Source organism: Sorex fumeus, unplaced genomic scaffold (assembly GCF_029834395.1).
Source record: "Sorex fumeus unplaced genomic scaffold, SorFum_2.1 ptg000198l, whole genome shotgun sequence".
Taxonomy (NCBI): Eukaryota; Metazoa; Chordata; class Mammalia; order Eulipotyphla; family Soricidae; genus Sorex; species Sorex fumeus.
Genome location: NW_026606255.1, coordinates 1,565,125 through 1,583,972, shown reverse-complemented (window position 1 = coordinate 1,583,972; position 18,848 = coordinate 1,565,125). Strand labels below are relative to the sequence as shown.

Here is an 18,848-nt window from a genome sequence, read left to right as displayed (position 1 = left end):
GTTATTTGGGGGAGGGATTGGGCAACAGCCGGCAGGCCTGCGGCTCTGTGCCCAGAGGTCACCAGCTGTGCTCAGGGGACCGGGCAGTGCTGAGGACCCAGCCTGGGCCTCCCACTGAGGGCAAAGCCCTCATTCAGACTTTTCAACTACCCCTCAGGCCCATGCACTGCATTTTTGTTTTGTTTTGTTTGGGGGCCACACCTGGCAGTGCTCAGGGGTCACTCCTGGGGGCTGGGGGAAAATACGAGGGAATGGGAATGAAATCTGACTCGGCCATATGATGTGCAAGGCAAGCGCCCTACCCACTGTACTATCTTTCCGGCCCCCACACATGGATCTTTATGAATGGCAGCTTCCACCCCAAGGCTAAGCATCGCTGTGTCCACTTCCTAGCACTGCCCTAGCCACAGCCCCGAGTGCAATGCCCAGCTGCAGATCAGGCCACTGCTTTGCCATCACGTGGCCTGTGACTGACGCAGGTGTGCAGGAATGTCTTGTGGGTTGGTGGGGACAGTCATCGCTGCCCAGGACCAGGTGCTCCTGGTATATCCGGCCCTGGCGGTGGCGCTACTGTGAGCAGTCGTGTGCAAATATTGATCTGCTAGGAGTCTTCTAAATTGTGGCTTTTACGTCTGGCTTGGGCTGGCGCGATAACACAGTGGTAGGGTGTTTGCCTTGCGTGCAGCCAGCCCGGCCGAGCTGGGTTCGATTCCTTTGCCCCTCTTGGAGAGCCCGGCAAGCTACCGAGAGTATCTCGCTCGCGCGGCAAAGCCTGGCAAGCTCCCCGTGACGTGTTCAATATGCCAAACACGGTAACAACAAGTCTCAAAATGGAGACGTTACTGGGCCCACTCCAGCAAATCGATGAAAAACGGGAGGACAGTGACAGTGACTTCTCCTCTTTCTGCCGGTCCACAGGAATAGTAAGACTGCCCAGGGGCCTGGAGAGATGGCACAGCGGGGAGGGTGTTTGCCCTGCAGGCAACCAACCCAGGTTCAATTCCCTGAACCACACACGGTCCCCCTGAACACTGCCAGGAATGAACCCTGAGCACACAGCCGGGAGTCAGCCCTGAGCACTGCCCGTTGTGGCCCCAAAGCCAAAATCTAAAAACACAAACAAAACCGGTTGCACTCTGCTCTGGATGATGAGTGAATAAATAAACAAATTAATGAGGACTTGGGGGCCAGAGAGATGGTACACTGGGGAGGGTGTTTGCCTTGCACGTGGCTGACCCAGGTTCGATCCCCCGCATCCCATATGGTTCCCCCACACCCACCCCCCTCAAGACCCGCCAGGAGTAATTCCTGAGTGCAGAGCCAGGAGTGATCAATCCCTCGGTCCTCAGTATCCCTGGGTGTAACCCAAAGAGCAAAAACAAACAAACAAAAAAGAATGAGGACTCAGGACTAGAAAGGAGGAGGGGCGGGTTGAGGAGGGTTGTGTTACCCCTTCCCTGCACACCTGCACACCGCTCATCTCCGCTGCCTTTTCCGCAAGGGTGTCAGACCCGCCCACTCTCCGGCCCCAAGGAGCAGGCTCTTCTGGCCCCTCTTCCGAAGCCCTGCCTCCCCACCCCTCTCCCCAGGCCCCTGCCTCCGCCTTCTCTCCCCAGGCCCCTGTTCCCCTCTCTCCCCAGGCCCGCTGTCTCTGCAATCCACTTTCCCACCCCACCCCGGGTTTATGTAACTGAGTAATTGCGTGATGCTGTAAAACTAATTTGCACTTGTGCTTAGGAAGCCAGGGAACTAGCGTTTTGCTGTTGGCCTGGAGAGACCAAGGAAAGAAAAGAAAAAAAGAATTCTGCTGCAACTCCCCTCAGACTGGACTTGAAGACCAAAGGCCAGTAACCCCGATCCAGTGCAAAACAAACAGGCTTGGCTCCTTCTGTCCTGACCGAGGGGGCTGGGATAGCAGCTGTCCCGACCCTTCCACTTCCCATGGGACTCAGAGGAACTGCCAACTGTGATGAGATCCAGGAGGGGCGTGGACATGCGGGGGGCTGGGGTCCATATCTGACCCCCGACTCCTCAGGAGCAGTTCTACTACGTATTGGGCAGTGTTATGTGCCAGCCCAGTTGTACAGTACTTTCCGGGCAACGCCCTGAGAGCTGCATGTATGTACCCATTTCACAGGTGGAGATGCAGCCTGCCCAGCTTGTGCATGGCCAAGCTCCAGGTTGCCGATGGGCTTGCTCTGGGCTATCACTGGCCAGTGCTTTCCCAAGGCTGGCCGGGGGTGGCGGAGAAGACCCAGATCTCCAGAACGTTTCTGATAAGAGGCCTGTGGGTGACAGGCTGCAGGGGAAGAGGTGTGGGTCTCCCAAGCAAGACTGTTGGGGCCAGGGAGGAGACTGCACATTAGGGCTGGCTTGTTTGAACTGTTTGAATTAAGAATCTTGCTGGGTTCTAAGCATGCCCCACCAGAAGCCAGGAGATTTGGGGAGAAGATAGCTCAGGGGTTAACCCCAGGGGTCAGGTGATGTCCCTGGGGTCTACGCAGGTACGCTGGGGCTTGAGACTTGGGGCACATCCTTCTGCGTGGCCTGGGGGTGATGACCTCGGTGAGCCTTGGATTCAAAGTCAGCCCAAAGGGCCAAGAATAGCAGTTCCTCTGGAGAAGTGCCAAGGACATTAAATAAGATGATACATGTCTAGGGCTTGGCACCGGCGTGGACCGGATGAGGCTCCAGTGAGCAGGTTAGGGTGGGACGCAGGAGCCAAGCCCGCCAGGTCAGCAGCCCAGAAACTCAGGTTTGGGCCTCAAACTGGGGATTCCGTTAGGCCCAGTCAAGGAGGCCACAGGCCCGAGGCAGGGTGCCCAGCGGGGCTGCAAATCCACCCCCTTAGGTTGAAAACTCTAGCTGTACCTGTGGTCAAAGCAGGAAGGAAGTGGATGGTGGGGAAGAGGGGGTGTGGAATGGAGGTCACGCCAGACTTTGGCGAAGGACGAAGACTGCAGCAAACCCGTGAAAAGGTAACTGGCCCCACTGGGCCTCGCGACTGCTTGGTGCTTCTGGGACATTATGGGGGTGTGCTGGGACCCGAGGGCGGGGAGTCGATGGCCTATGGGAAGCAGGGGGAGGAGGAAACGTTAGTGACCCGCTCAGTTGCAGAGGCCAGACACGCTGGTCACCTTTTCTCCGTTAGTTCTTCCAGCTCAGACTGGGAATGCAGGGTGCAGCCTTGGGGAGCGAATCACCCTAGCCAGCCTCTGTCCTGTGTGAAGATGAGGGGCCCAGGAAACACAGTGCTGTTCTAAGTCTCCCTCTGTAACCCTCTGACTAGCACCAGCAGCCAAGCCTTTACCCTGACTGCTGCCCTCCCACAAATATCAATGTCCAGGGGAACAGGGGCTGGAGCTGGGCTTTCCAGTCCTGCATGGGCCCCTGCTCTGCACCCCCCTGGCCCCCAGCAGCCCTAGGGTGGTCCTGGTGCCCCCCAGCCCTGTTGGGCCCTGTGCAGCCCCAGGCCTGAACTGTCCAGGTCTGAACATTGCTTGGGAGAACCCAAGCCCCATTTTTAAGTTTTGTGTGTGAGAGAGGGATGCTGGCTTCTGTTCCCTGGGGACCTGGAGGCTGGTTTTAGGGAGCCTATTGGGTTTAGGTGCTGGCTGAAAACTCAAGGACTTCTTTTGTAAGGCAAATTTGGAGACCTTTTTTATTCTGGAACCCTCTTCTGTCCTTTTTTTTTTTTTTTTTTGCGTTTTTTTGGTTCACACCCGGCGACGCACAGGGGTTACTCCTGGCTCATGCACTCAGGAATTACCCCTAGCAGTACCCGGGGGACCCTATGGGATGCTGAGAATCGAACCCGGGTCAGCTGCGTGCAAGGCAAACGCCCTACCCGCTGTGCTATCACTCCAGCCCCTCTTCTATCCTCTTATAGGAGCTCTTTGAGTCTGAAATTTTGGCCAAGAGTACCTGAGCCCTGACCCTGGCCGGGGCTTAGCCCCACTGGAGTTCAAGGCTATCTGTGGGGCACTGATAAGGACCCAGCCTGAGCTGGGAACCCCAAGATGAGATGAGAAAACTCCCCATCTGCCACCAAGGAGAAAAAGGCCTGAAAAAACACAGGCACCAGGAGTGTGAGGAGGACCAAGAGGGTACCAGCTCCCAAGGCTTCTCTGGTCTGGGGATGGTCAGAACATTGTGGGTCTCACAGCGCCTTTACAGACGGGGAGACACCAGGCCCCGGGATTGGGGGATTGGGGCCACACCCACGGTGCTCTGTGTGCGTGTGTGTTTAGGGGTACTCAGGGGATCACGAGGTGCCAGAGACGGAACTCTGTGTGTAAGCACATGTGGAGCCTTTGATCTGTCACAGATCTGTCAGAGGCCTCCCAGCTTCGCACCAGCCTATTCTCGGGGTGCGGGGCAACGCAGCTGTGTCTTTCTCAGGGCCTTGGGGGAGGACCTTCAGTCGAGTGCCAGAGTCTTGAGTCCTGGACAATGTCCTAAAAGACCTGCCACGGACATTTCTTTGGATTCGCTCAGCCCGTGCAGGGCAGAGGAGAGGAGGGGAAGACGGGCTGAGCCGAGGGATGGGGGTGCTTGGCGGGCCCGGGAGGGGAAGTGTAGGAGGTACCGTTACCAAGAGAAGCTGCCCCGGGGGCTCCCCCCAAACCTCCAGAGACTCCCAAGACCCACAGGTGCCGAGCAGGAGGGAACCCCGGCTGCCCTAAGCAGGCTGCGTGGGTGCCGGCGTGACGCCTCTTTTCCGAAGCCTTTCGGGAATCCGCTGTGTCAGAGAACCGAAAAGGCCCAACAAAAACCCCTAAAACTGCAAGCCGGGTTATTTCATCCACGTGGCACCAGGACAAGCCAAAAAAAAAGAAAAAAGAAGAAGTGGGGGGCGGAGGCAGCGGCCCGTCCCGCCCGCCGGGGGGAAGGGCTCGGGGCGCGCGCTCGCTCCGGCGCGGGGCGGGCGGCCGCGGGGACCCGGGGGCGGCGGGGGGCGCGCGGGGCCCCGGCCCTTTAAGGGCGCGCGGTCTCTTTAAGGCGGCCCCGGCGGTTTCTGTTTTCCGAAGGAAGTGACGGGGGGTGGGATTGAATGAAAAGCGCCCGCCGGGGCGGGGAGCGCCGGAGTCGGGGGCGCGGCGGGCGGGCGGCGGCGGGCGCGCCCCGGGAGCGCCGAGTGCGCGGGGGCGCCGGCGGGGGCACGTGCGTGCTGGGCGCGGCCCGGCCCGGCCGGGGGTGCGGGGGCCCAGGGGGCGGGGACCCCGGCGGGGCGTCCCTCCCGGCCGTCCCGAGCGCGCCACCAACTTGGGGCGAACTTTGGCCGCGCCCGCCCCGCGCGCCGACAGCAGGCACCGCGCGGCGCGGCGGCGGCGGCCCCCGGGGATGCCCCGACCCGGCGGCTGCGGGGTCCCCACGGCGCCCCCCGCGCGGCTGCTGCTGCCGTTGCCGTCGCGGCTGCTGCTGCTGCTGCTGCTGCTGCCGCCGCTGCCGGGGCCCGCGCGGGGGGCGCCGCGCGCCGTGGGGGCCGCGGGGCCCGCAGAGCTGCGCGTCCGCGTGCGGCTGCCCGACGGGCAGGTGACCGAGGAGACCCTGCAGGCGGACAGCGACGCGGACAGCATCAGCCTGGAGCTGCGCAGGCCCGACGGCGCGCTCATCTCCTTCACCGCCGACTTCAAGAGGGTGAGCGCCCCCGGCGCGCCCCCCGGAGCGCGCGGGGCCGGGGACGGAGGCGACGTCGCCAAGGGCAAGCCGCGCCCCCCCCCGCACCTCTCCAGGGCCACGTCCGCAGCGCGCAGGCCCTGCCCGCCGCGCCCCCCAGGAATGCTTGGGCCGGGGTCCCCCCACGCCTGCCTGCCCGCCGCGCCCCCAGGAATGCTCGGGCCGGGGTCCTTCCTCCCACTCCTACCCTGCCCAACGCGCCCCTAGGACTGCTCGGGCCGGGGTCCTTCCTCCCACTCCTACCCTGCCCAACGCGCCCCCCAGGAATGCTTGGGCCGGGGTCCCCCCACGCCTGCCTGCCCGCCGCGCCCCCAGGAATGCTCGGGCCGGGGTCCTTCCTCCCACTCCTACCCTGCCCAACGCGCCCCTAGGACTGCTCGGGCCGGGGTCCTTCCTCCCACTCCTACCCTGCCCAACGCGCCCCCCAGGAATGCTTGGGCCGGGGTCCCCCCACGCCTGCCTGCCCGCCGCGCCCCCAGGAATGCTCGGGCCGGGGTCCTTCCTCCCACTCCTACCCTGCCCAACGCGCCCCTAGGACTGCTTGGGCTGGGGGTCCCCTCCGCTCCTGCTCTGCCCGCTGCGCCCCCAGGACAGCTTGGGCCGGGGTCTCCCCATTCCTCCCCTGCATGCTGCGCCCCCAGGAATGCTTGGGCCGGGGTCCTCCCACTTCTGCCCTGCCCCCCTCGAAAAGCTTGGGCCGGGGGTCCCCCCACTCCTGCGCCCTCCCCGCGTCGTCTTGCACCTGGGTTCCCGTGACCCTCTGGCCCAGGTTCCCCCCCACCCCAACCTGGATGCAGCCGTTAATAATGTCCCGCTTCCCAGGAGTTTCTGTTGGCCTAGCGGCTGGCCGGCCAGCACAGGCCCAGTGCCTGCTGTGTGTTCCCCGAGGAGTTTCTCTCCCTCTCTGGGCTTTGCTTCTGTCCCTGGCCAGGGATGCTAGGGGGTTAGGGCTCACTATCCTGGCACCGCTGGCCTGGGCGGAGGGAGGGGGTTCCTGGGCAGAGCTGGTGGTCGGGCCTTCCAAGCCGCCCTCTTTAGTCTGAAAAGAGCCGGGGAGAGCCCCGGAGAGGGGATCACCCTGCCTGCCCTGCTGAGCTGGCCTCCGGGATTTCAGGCTGGAGCCGGGATTGCAGGGGTCCCCTCAGTGCTGGGCATGGAGGTCAGGGAGCAGAGGTGCTGTTGGCTGTCAGGAACGGGGCCCTGACCACTGTGGTGTGGGAGAGACGGGGTGGATGAGCCTCTGCTCAGAGCTCCAACGTCTCCCTGCTGCCCTGACACGCAGACACCTCTGGGCGGAGAGAGCGGGCGCCCAGGGCACTGACCCATGCTGGACACTGGGGCAGCAGGCAGGGCTGTCGCTGTCCTGACCCAGTACCCTGGGGGCCTTGGTGTTGGGGGCTGCGGTTTGCCCTCCCCTTGCTCAGCTGTCCCAAGCTAGGGCCTCAGTCCAGGTAGGAGCCAGTGTGTAAGAGTGTGTGAGTGTGTGTGTGTGTGTGTGAGTGAGTGCGTGTGAGTGTGTATGTGAGTGTGAGAGCATGTGTGTGTGTGAGGGTATGAGAGTGAAAGTGTGCGTGTGTGAGAATGTGTGTGTGCAAGTGTGTCTGAGTGTATGTGTGAGTGAGTGTATGTGAGTGCGAGAGCATGTGTGTGAGGGTGTGAGAGAGTGAAAGTGTGTGCAGTGTGTATGATTGCTTGTGTGTCTGAGTGTGAGTATGTGTCTGAGTGTATGTGTGAGTGTTTGTGTGTGAGAGTCTGTATATGTGAGATTGTGTGAGTGTGTGTCAGTGTATATGTGAGTTTGTGTGTGTGTGTGTGTGTGAGAGTGTGTTTGTGGCAAGCGGGGTCTAGCAGGGTTGGAAACCTCTAGTCTCACCATCCCCCACCAACTTTGGGGCTGTTTTGTCAAGTGTGGTCTTGGCGGGTCAGTTAAGGTTGGTAGCAGGACCCTCAGAACAAGATCTTGCAGGGAGGGGGTGCCCCCTTCCTGCTACCAGCCCACCAGAAGCCTGAAGAGAGATTTGCCCCCTGAGTCTGTGCAGCCCAGGCTGTGGCGGGGTGAAAGCCGCTGGGGGGAGCGGGGGGTGGAGCACTGAGCTTTTATAGCCCTGGGTGCTGTGGCTTCAGAGTTTTATTGCTGTGCCTGGGGCGGGCCCAGGTGGCAGTAGGAAGGGGCAGCTCCTGGGGAGAATGTGCTGGCCAGGGCCCCGCTGAATCCCTACGTTGGGTCAGCCCTTCCCTCTCTGCCTCCCGATCCGCTGTCGTCGGCAGCCCCTGTCCCAGAGTCACTGTGGTGGTCAGTCCCTGTCCCAGAGCCACTGTTATGGTCAGTCCCTGACACAGAGTCACTGTCCTGGTCAGCACCTGTCCCAGAGTTGCTGTCCTGGTCAGCCCCTGTCCCAGAGCCACAGTCCTGATCAATCCCTGACCCAGAGCTACTATTAGGGTCAGTCCCTGACAGAGTCGCTGTCCTGATCAGCCCCTGTCCCAGAGTCACTGTCGTGGTCAGCCCCTGACCCAGAACCGCTGTCCTGGTCAGCCCTGGACCCAGATCCTCTGTCCTTATCAGCCCTGAACCCAGAACCTCTGTCCTGGTCAGCCCTGGACCCAGAGCCACTGTCCGGGTCAGCCCCTGGCCCGGCACGCAAGCATCTCCTGTTCCAACTGAGCACTGTGTGGAGGGAGCCGGCAGGAACTGACTGGCTCCCAGAGGACCCGCTCGCTTCACCAGCCTCAGGGCTGGGTGCCTGGTCATCCTTCGGCAGGGGGGTTGCCCCCATCTCCTGATCTGGGATTCACCTCCCCGAGGAAGTGAGTTTAGTCCTGAAGCCGTTCAGGAAAAGGACGTGGACGTTTGTCCCACACCGGCTCTGGGGTGGATGGGCAGAAGGCATCACCCAGGCACTCTAGCACCTCGGGCAGACAGGCTGGTTCCCGGAGCCCCTGAGCTGGACGCAGAGTGACCAGAGGAAAGCTCTTGAGCATCCCCGGAAACAGTGGCCGTGGGCAGAGTTGTTGGGGGAGGGGCTCAGCTCTGTGCTCCTGGCTCTCCGTTCTGGAGGTGCAGATGCCCACTGCTGTGGCCAGGGTCGTTCCACCTGCTGTGCCCCTGGCCCAGGATCAGATAGCTGGGCAGCTGGGCAGATTCGTGCCCGTCCTCGCCCCCAGGGCCAGGCCACCCCTCACGGCTTTCTTCAGTCCATTGACTCACATCCTCCCGCGGTGGCCGCACGCACGCTGGCCCTCACCCTCCAGCATGGCCGGGCCAGCTCTGAAGAACAGGAAGTGCCCGTGCTTGTCCAGCCTGTCCACCCAGGGCCACTGCAAGGTCCCCACACCATCCTGCTGCCCCAGCCCTCCGCCCCCCTCTTGGCCCAAGGGGCAAGATTCTCGCCCCCCCACCATGCGCTGCCCCTGGCGTGGGGAAGTGGTCACAGTTGCCAGCCTGCCGTGATGGTGGGTGTGACCCTCAGGTTCCCACACTTGCCTGCGCTTTATTTTATTTATTTATTTGACTTTCTGGGTCACACCCAGCGATGCTCAGGGGTGACTCCTGGCTCTGCACTCGGGAATTACTTCTGGCGGCGCTCAGGGGACCCTATGGGATGCTGGGAATCGAACCCAGGTCGGCCGTATGCAAGGTAAAATGCCCTTCCCGCTGTGCTATAATCGCTCCGGCCCCCACTTGCCTGTGCTTTAGAACCCCTGGGGACAGAGGCACCTTCTGTACCAGAGGCCCGGTTTGATCCCCAGCACTGCCCACATGTAACCCCCATTCCCAGCAGTGACACAGGGAGGGGTTGAAATGCCTTTAAATCCCTAAAATCACTGACAGCTGTCAAGCCTGGGCACTGAGGTGTCAGAGGGTACCCCCCCCCCGCCTGGTCCAGTGCTCAGCCAGGCCTTGTAGACGGGGGCTCAGGTCTGGTGATGTGGGGTGCAGGGACCACCAGGGCTGCACCTGGCACTGAGGGGGAGGGGATGATTGGTGCCCAGGTGGAACCCAGGGCCCTTGCACATGCTGGGTGCCTTGAACCTCTCAGGCAGCAGGGGTTGGAAATAGGGCCCGGGACTAGTGGGAAGGTTGGGGTTCACTGTTGAGGGAAGGCGGGGCCCAGTCATGCCCGAGTGTGTCTGTCGCAGGTGTAGCAGACTTTAGACCCAGATCCCCCCTCCTGCCCCCGCCCCGGCCCCCGCCCCGGCCTCCGCCCCCCTCACGCACACCCCCACTCGGAGCATCCGGCCCCCTTCAGGCCAGGCCCCCTCTCCTGTCCATGTGGGTGCCTGCAGCCGGGCAGGGGTGAGTCATGTTCCAGGCAGCGGTGTGGCTGCCGGATGGGCGGGTGGGGCGCAGGGGACAGAGTCATGAGTGGCTGCGTCACGGACGGGGGCGGGGCGGGGGCGGGCGAGGGACTGGGGTGCTGCGTGGCAGCCAGATAAGGGGGGCCCTCGAGGTAGTTCCCCAGGAAACGGGCACGTTGGGCCCTGCCCCACCCTGGGCCCAAGGTGTGAGCGGACATCAGGGCAGGGCCAGCCCCGAGCGTGTGGGGGGTCCCTGCCCGCCACGGTCTGCAGGGAGCAGGAGCAGGGCGGCTGGGGACGTGCCAGGGGCCTCTTGGGCCACTGTTCCGAGGACCACAGGACTTTCAGAGTGCAGTGTCCACCCATCCCGGCCCTCCCACTGTGAAGCAGTGTGTGGGAGGTCTGGGGGGCCAGAGTGCAATTGGGGTGCCTTTGGGAGAAGCTGGCTGTTCTCATTTGGGAGCGGATGAGTTTGTAGGACCTCGAACCCCACCCTCCCACCCTCCCCCGCATGAGTGAGTTCTTGGTCCTCTGTTCCAGGACCCAGAGCGCCTGTCTAGCTCTGCACTGCTGGACGAGGACTTGAGGGGTTTCTGCTGGGGCAGGGATGGAGGGGGCGTCGGCCTGAACTCTGGGTGAGAGTGGGGAGGGACCCCGACTCAGTCGCCCCGAGCCAGCAGGGCAGTGGAGGCGAGAGCCATGAAACCGCACATTGTCCCCTGCTGGGGGGACAGAGGTGACCTTTGGTTCTCGCTGACGGAGTTCTGGGGACTCTGTGTGCGTGCGTGTGTGTGCGTGTGTGTATGTGTGTGTGTGTGTGTGTGTGTCTGTCTGTCTGTCTGTCTGTCCAGGAGGCATGGTTTGAGGCCCTGTTCGGATGGAGGTGGTGGGAATAGCCATCAGAGGCCCTGTCCCCCTGTCCAGGCTCTGCTGGTGATGAGGCCTCTTGGCCATGTGCCTGACCTGGCCTTGGGGTGACTCCCTCCCCCTGACCTGTGAGCACCTCACGATGCAATGCCGGGACACTCAGGTCCAAGGACTGACTCTGGCTCCCGCTGGCTTTGGGGCCAGCCCTGCCCACCACGTGGACGGCGGCCCCCCAGCCTGAGCAGAGGATAAATATTTAGATTGGCCCGGCCTGGCCTCCCCGTCAGCGCGGGATTAGGGCCAGGAGCAGGCAGGAGCGGGCAGGAGGCGCCCAGTGAGGAGTGGGGGCCTCAGCTTCCTGAGGAGGTGGGACCCCTGGTAAAGGGCTGCTCCCCCACCCCAGACCCTCCCCACCTCCCCTGCCCAGCCAGAAGGAGCTGAGGAACAGGGTGAGGGTGGGGAGGCAGCATGGAGCTGCTGAGGGGCCAGGGAGGGGTCCCTGGAGGAGAACGAGATTGTGTGTGAGATGTTGGGGTCTTAGGGAGGGGTGAGGCCGGAAGAGGGAGGGCATGTGTGATGCAGGGGAGTGGATGGGAGGGCTACTGGGGAGAAGCTGGTGCCTGAGGCTCACGCTGGGGACTAGTGTGCCCTATGGAGGGAGGGTTGAACCCGGGTCCTGGGTGCCAGGGGAGAGATAGGGGCGCATGGGAGGACAGCACAGGGTGGGCCTGTAACTGTAGGGAGGACCCCACCCGCGGCCAGGGGGGCACCCAGAGCCGCAGAGGACAGCCTGGGAGCCCCGCTGGAGGGTGGCGGGCTGTGATGGGGTGGGGGCATGAAGGGACCCCCACACCACTCTAACTGCCCCCAGTTTTCTCCTGGTCCAGATGCAGGAATCTTGGTGTCTTTTCTAGCACGCCTGGGAACAGCCAACAGGGGCTGGGGGCAGAAGGGGGCCCAACTGCAGCCCAGACACCCCACCCCCAGCACTGCGGGGGCCCATGAGCACTGCCTGAAGTGACCCCAAGCACCCCTGGGTATACCCCCGAATCATAAACCCGGGGGCCTGGTTGCAGGCAGAGCTGGCTTGGAGCCTCTGGCCTGGCCGCCTGCCCGCTGCTGACCGGCGCTGACCACAGCCCGAGGCACCATACCTCACTTGGCTCTGAGCCGCTCGGTAGTGAGGCCTGGCCACTGCCCTGAGGCCAATGGGCCATGGGGCCCTGGCCAGGGACGCCACGTGGGGACTGTCCCTTAAGCAATGCCCTCTGCGTGGCTCTGTCTCACCCTGGGGGTAGCACACCGCGTCTCCTTGCAGCCAGTGTCCCAACTCACGGGCAGTGTCCTCCGGCCGTGTCCAGTCTCGGGAGCCCTGACCGCAAACCCGCCTCCAACCCCTACCTTGGGTGCCAGCCACATCCGGGTGACTCATCCCAGGGCCCTCTCGGGCACTGAGGGACGCCTGGCAGCCAGGTGTGGCCTCCGGCCAGATTTCTCTTGAGGTTGGGGGATCCCTCCCTTTGTGTGGGAGAGAAGTGGGGGCCCTGGACGCTGAGGACGGGACAGGGTAGAAGCTGGGTTGGGGGGCTTGGGGGGAGCCGGGCTGCCCGTGTCCCTCCGGGCCCAGCGGGTGGAAGGTGAGAAACAGGCTGAGGAGTGAGTGACCACACAGCTTCTAATCTGCTCTCCGGCTCCGGGCCGCTGGCGGGCTGCCCGCTGTGTCTCTGGCTGCTGCTGTTTGCTGTTTCTTTCTGGAGGCCTCATGGGGATGAAGCCGGTGACCCAGGAGGTGGTGTGCACAGCCGTGGAGACTTTGGAATCAGACCCCTGCGTGTTCAAATTCCAGCTTCTGGGGCCAGGCGTTTGCCTTGCACACGGCCAACCTGGGTTTGATCCCCGGCATCCCATAGGGTCCCTGAGTACCTCCAGGAGTGATCCCTGACTGAGCACAGAGCCAGGAGTGAGCCCTGAGCTCTGCCCAGTGTGGCCCCCAAACAAAGAAACGAACCAAAATTCTGGCTTCAGGGCCAGGAGATACCCAGAGATACCCAGAGATACTCATAGAATTTAGCACACTGCCCACATGCTTTGAGCGCGATTCCGTCATTCTTAGCACTGAGAATGACTTCCTGCTGCACCGTGGCAGGTGTGTGCCAGACCCAAAAGGGCGCGGCCCCCAGCGAACTCCACGGTCAAGTGTATGTTCCGTCCCCAGTCAGTACAGCCTCATCCTGAAGGGAGTGGCAGCGGGGAGAGTCCACTCTGGGGCTGGGGTGCAAGCTCGGTGCAGAACAGGTGCCTCATACACGGGAGGCCCTGGGGTTGATCCCCGTCACCACACGTGTAAAATTCTGAAAAAGTTTAAAAAAAAAAAAAACAAGGGGGCCAGAGAGATGGTTCAGTGGGCAGCGCACTCGCTTTGCTACAAGCCTGAATCCAGCACTGCCAGGAGCGACCCCCAGCCCAGCCCTCCCATGCTGGGAGCGTGCCTGGAGCACTGTAGGGTGTGACCCCAAACCAGAAAGAAAGAGGCAAATCTCAGCTCAGGGGCCCTGAGTTCTGCAGAGCCCGTGACCCCTCCATGCTCAGTGGAAACCTCGCCCCACCCCCAAACGAATGATGCGCCCCGTTGCCAACACTGACTGTCCACTCTGGCTCTGAGTGGCCACCAGGTCAGAGGCCCTTGTCTCTGGGAGAGCGTCTCATTCCCTCTCTGGACGCTGGCATTTTCGTGACCTTTTATTGTTTGTCCTTGATCCGCGTCTGGACCTGCTGGGGCAGCAGGGAATGTCCAGACCCATCTGGGTCAGCCCTGGGCTTGTGTAAAGATGCAGATGTGTCCTCTGGCGAACGGTGGGGTGGGGGAGTGTCCCCCCGTGACTGAGCAGTCCTTGCACCATGGGGCAGGGAGCCCCTTTAGTGGTAGGGGAGACGATGCCTGTTTCGGTCCGTGGGCGGCCCTGGGGCGTCTGAGCGTTGAGCTTCCGGCCTGGAATCCCTGGCTTTGGCTCTCACCTCCCTGAGCCCTGCAGGAAAGGTCTCCCTGAAAAATGTGTGGTTTGGGAGAGGTTCTGGGAATGTTCCAGATGGAGTCGTCGGCATTCCTGAGTCATGGCTGACAGTGTCCCTCCAGGGATGGGCCGGGGGTGGGCCTGGACATCTGCCTGTGGCCCCAGGAGGGGAAAGCTGGGGTCAGATCCTGGCCAGGAGGGAGGGAGGAGCAGTGGCCCCGGCTGGTCGGACAGACTGACGCGGCCTCCAGAGGAAGCTGGGGATCCTGTGTTACATCTTCCTCCCCCCTTGGGGGACCCTCCGCAGGGAGAGACCCCTCCTCCTTACAGCTGGGCCTCCCTCCGCTCGCTCTCCGGCTGCTCCCCAGATCCAGATGGGGGGCACAGGAAGTGAGGGAGGGAGGGAGGGAGCGGCCTGGGGGCGGGGCTGGGGAGTCAGGTTTCGGCTCCCTTGTGGTCCTGGGGCCTGCTCTCACCCCGCTTTCTGGAACAATCCATGCCCCAGCTGGGCTCTGCTCTGAGGCGCTTCTGATTGGCTTTGGAGTCGGGACCGCCATGGGTGGGACAGGCTGGGGGACCCTCGGGGGACAGGGGAGCAGCGGCTCCTCTGGGGTCTGGGCCCTCGGCAGGGAGCCCGGGCAAGGCTGAGCCCAGAAGTGGGGTAAGGCCATGGGGGGCCCAAGGGAGAGCTGACCTGGTGGCCAGGGGACCCCGGCTTAAAGCTTCCAAGCACCTAACTGGGGTAGGGCGCCCCGTTCCCTGGCCCCTCTCCTCCTGGTCCCTCTGCAGTAACCCATTTCCCCCAGATACTGGGCCTGACTCAGGTGACTGGGAGAGACCTGGGGAGGGGTCGCCGCTGTCCCCTGCTCACTGCACTGTGTCCTGGGGGAGGACCTTCATAGGGTCAGTGGGCAGATGATGTGGGGCCAGAGTGATAGGACAGGCCCAGGAGCTTGTCTTGTATGGAGTTGACTCAGGCTTGGTGCCGGGCACCCCATAAGGTCCCCCCGAGCTCTGCCAGGAGTGAGCACTGAGCCAGGAGTAGCCCCTGAGCACCAATGCGTGTGACCCAAATGCGCCCTTACAAAAAGAGAACTCCCCAGCTCTGCCAGGGTGGGACCAGAGGCTCCCCCAGGGCTCAGGGGGAAGCGTCCCCCCCCAACAACCCCCCTGGCCCCTCATCTTCCCCCTCTCTCACAGGAGGTGAAGATCTTCCGGGCCCTGATCCTGGGGGAGCTGGAGAAGGGGCAGAACCAGTTCCAGGCCCTGTGCTTTGTCACCCGGCTGCACCGCAACGAGATCATCCCCAGCGACGCCATGGCCAAGCTCCGGCAGGTGTGTCCCCGGCCCGCCCCCCCTGCCCTTGCCTGGCCCCGCCGTGTGTCCCCCAGCCTCGCCCTGCTGTCCCCCATCTCCCGCAGCCCCTGTCTCCTTAGCCCGCATCTCTGACCCCAGGCTCCCAGTAGTCCTGAATCCCCCACTTTCCCCCCAGGCCAAAGCTCCCTGTACCCCACTTCCAGCTAACCCCTCCTCAAGGCAGCCAGAGGTCAGAGGTCGGCTCTGCCTGTAGACCCGTCATCAGCGTGTCTCGTGCGGGGCCCTCGTCTGTCTTCAGAGCCCCTTAAGAAATGGGGTCCGAGGGGCTGGAGCGAGAGCACGGTGGGTAGGGCATTTGCCTGCCCGGGTTCGATTCCCGGCATCTCATAAGGTCCCCTGAGCACTGCCAGGGATAATTCCTGAGTGCAGAGCCAGGAGTGATCCCTGTGCAAGGGGTCTGAGGGCCAGGCCTGTGCAGGGAATTCATGGGGGTTCAGTCCTGGTCCTGCCAGCAGCAACTCCAGCCCAGCGCTGGGAGACACCTCCTGTGTGGAGGGCTCCTTTTCCTGCACCAGCCCCCTCCCCAGCCCCTAAGCACTGCCAGGGTGACCGCATGACCCCAGGCAGCACCCCAGCACTGAGCGGGGACCCCAGGGGAGGCCTAGCCCAGTACGACAGCCAGGGCCTGGGGGACCCTGTTAAAAGAGGGCAATGGCGAGGGCGTTGGCGGCTGGCCTGGCCCATCGGGTCCCCTGAGCACCACTAGGATTGAGCCCTGAGCACTGCTGGGTGTGGCCCCAAACCCTACGACCGGGGTGGGGGGTGACTTTGGGGGGAGAGAGAGAGACAGAGAGAGGAGAACACACAGGGACAGTTTGCTGCAGGCTGCTCGTGTCCCTGTAGGGGCAGGGGTGCCCCAGCCTCGTGACTTCCCTTCACCTGCTCTGGTCACCTGCTTCACTTCTTCACCCCCGTCAGCCGCCCTGCCTGGGGCCCAGGTTCTGCGTTCAGGACAGAAGGCCCCCCTAGGATCCCTGTGCTGCTGACCTAGTGACCGTCTCCTAGTGACCATCTCTCTCCCCCCACAGAGAAACCCTCGGGCTGTGCGGCAGGCCGAGGAGGCGCGGGCCCCCGAGCACCTACACATGGACGTTGCTGTCAACTTCAGTCGGGGGGCCCTGCTGAGCCCCCACCTCCGCAATGTGTGTGCTGAGGCCGCCGATGCCGTCTACACCCGCCAGGAGGACATGCGGTTCTGGCTGCAGCAAGGTCAGCGGGGGGCTACCGCCACCGCCGCTGCTGGGGCCTCCTGGCCTGGGGCTGGTTAGGGAAGGCTTCCTGGAGGAGGGGGTACCCATGGGATCTTCATGGTGAAGGGTCCCTCAGGGTGGGGTCACTCAGGCCTGAGTCCGCCCGGCTCCTGGGAGGGGTTTCCAGGCATCTTGCCCTGCCCCCGGGGCACACCATGAGGCTCCAATGGCACTGCACCCGCACACCGACCACCTGCCTCTGCCCTCGCCCAGGCTGTCCCTCCACTGCCCTCCCACTACCCCCCAATTGTCCCCTGCCCCCCCCGCCCCCCCATCCCCTCCCTCCTGCCTGAGCAGCCTCAGGTTGGCCCTGGGGGCCAGAAAGGACATGGGATTGTTCCCTCCCAGCACCAGCCCTAGAGACCTGCCTGCCGCCTCCAGGGAGCCGGGTTCTGCGGTGGTCACGCCTGCTACGTGCTCCCCAGCCCATGTCAGAGGCCCCGTCCCCTCCCGGGGCCTGGCCAGTGCTGTCCCCACTCCTGGCACACCCGTGGGTCCTGGGTGCTGGACACCCAGCACCCCTCCTGGCTTCCCCGGGGTGTTTTGCCCCACTCCCGGCCTGGCCACTCTTCGATGTTTCTGCCCTTGTGGGGTCACACCCGCCGTGCCTGGGTCCAACCTGATGCCTCTGGCCCACATGGATGTTTCCAAGCCTGGGGAGGCAGCCCGGCCTGGAGGTCAGACACACCTGGGGAGTCAGATCCCTCTCTTCCCTGCGCAGGACTTGGCCCCAGGTGCCCGGCAGGGCCGCAGCACACAGTCACTGAGGGAGGGTGCTGGCGCCCTCCACCCGGACCACCGTTCTCGGCCCCGCCCCACCCTCGGCCCCGCCCCACTCTCGGCCTTGCCCCGCCCCATTCTAGGCCTTGCCCCGCCTTATTCCCCGCCCACCCCGGCTCGACCCCGCCCTCGGCCCTCGTCCTGCTCTCGGCCCCGCCCCGCCTCTCGTCTCGGCCCGCCCCGTCTTCGGTTCCGTCTCGCTCACAACCCCGCCCCGCTCTCGGCCCGTCCCGGCTCGGCCCCGCCCCGCCCTCATTCCTCGTCCTACTCTCGGCCTCGCCCCGCCCTACGGCCCGCCCGGGCTCGGGCCCGCCCCTCCCCGCCCTTGGCCCCGCCCCCGAGTCGGCCTGGCCCCCCTCGGCCCTACCCTCGGCTCGGCCCCGCCCCACTCTCGGCTTTGCTCCGCCCCCCGCCCCGCCCCGCTTCCGGCTTCGGGTCCCGTCTCGCTCTCGACCCCGCCTTAGCCCTCGTCCTGCCCTCGGCCCCGCCCCGGCTCGGCTCCGCCCCTCCCCGCCCACGGCCCCGCCCCGAGTTGGCCCGGCCCCGCCCTCGGCCTCCGTCCCGCGTCGGCCCCGCCCCGCCTCTGGCCCCGCCCCCGGCCCGCCCGCCGGCTGACGGCCGCCTCTCCGCAGGTGTGGACGCCTCCGTGTTCCAGGCGCTGCCCGAGGATGCTCAGCCGCCGCTGGCGCCGCGCTGCGGGCAGGCGGGGGACCACGGGCAGGCGTGCGTGTGCCGCTCCGGCCTGAGCCTGCCCTGGTACCCGTGCGTGCTCAAGTACTGCCACAGCCGCGAGCGCGCGTCGCCCTACAAGTGCGGCATCCGCAGCTGCCGCAAGGCCTACAGCTTCAGCTTCCCCGCGCCGCGCCGGCCGCTCTGCCTCTGGGACGGGGACGCCTGAGCCGCGGGGCTCCGCGGCCCGCCCGGCCCGGGCACGCCCCTCCGCACCCGCCCTGCCGCCAGGCCCCGCCCCGAACGGATCTCTTTGCGAGGTTCCGGGGGCCGGGGTGGAATATGAAGTACAAGGGAAACTTGAATGCCAGATTTTTCTATGCAAAGTATTTATCGTTTGTACCAGAAATAAAAGTTTACGTTTGTACCCTCCAGCCCGCGCGGGACCTGCCCGGAAAAGTTCCAGAGGAACTTTGGGCCGATGCCGCCCCCTGGTGTCGGGAAAAGCATTCGGGCCCCGAGGAAGCCGCAAGTGTAGAACTTCATAATAATTTTGCATTTTTCAGACCACTCCTGTCTCGGGGCTCAGTGGATGCTCCCCGGGGTGCCTGGGGGCTGTGCGGCCGGGATGGAACCCCAGGGCTGCCACGTGAAAGCCTCTGCCTCCACCCTTTGAGCTTCATAGGCTGGGCTAGGGGTGAATTCAAAACTTAATGTTTGAATTAGAATCTAAAGAGGTGCAGTGGTGCTGGAGGACTTCCTGGAGGGGGTGTGCAGGCTGAGTGGTGAGGACGGGCTGAGAGGTGAGAGGAGGTCAGAGAGGCTTGGGGGCCAGAGTAGTGTTCCACAGAGACCCCCTCGAGGGATGACATGGGAACTTTGAACCCACACTGCCCTCTAAAGCCTTGGAAAAAGA

General features: G+C 63.9%; 1 protein-coding gene across 1 annotated transcript; it reads left to right on the top strand.

Annotated features, from left to right (window-relative positions):
• The first annotated feature begins 5,123 nt into the window (after positions 1-5,123).
• OAF (out at first homolog) lies at positions 5,124-18,364 on the top strand. The gene is made up of 4 exons (XM_056108178.1): positions 5,124-5,640; positions 15,057-15,191; positions 16,262-16,442; positions 17,896-18,364. Exons 1-4 carry the CDS (start codon positions 5,344-5,346, stop codon positions 18,159-18,161), a joined length of 879 nt encoding a protein of 292 aa, XP_055964153.1. The 5' UTR covers positions 5,124-5,343; the 3' UTR covers positions 18,162-18,364.
• The last annotated feature ends 484 nt before the right edge of the window (positions 18,365-18,848 follow it).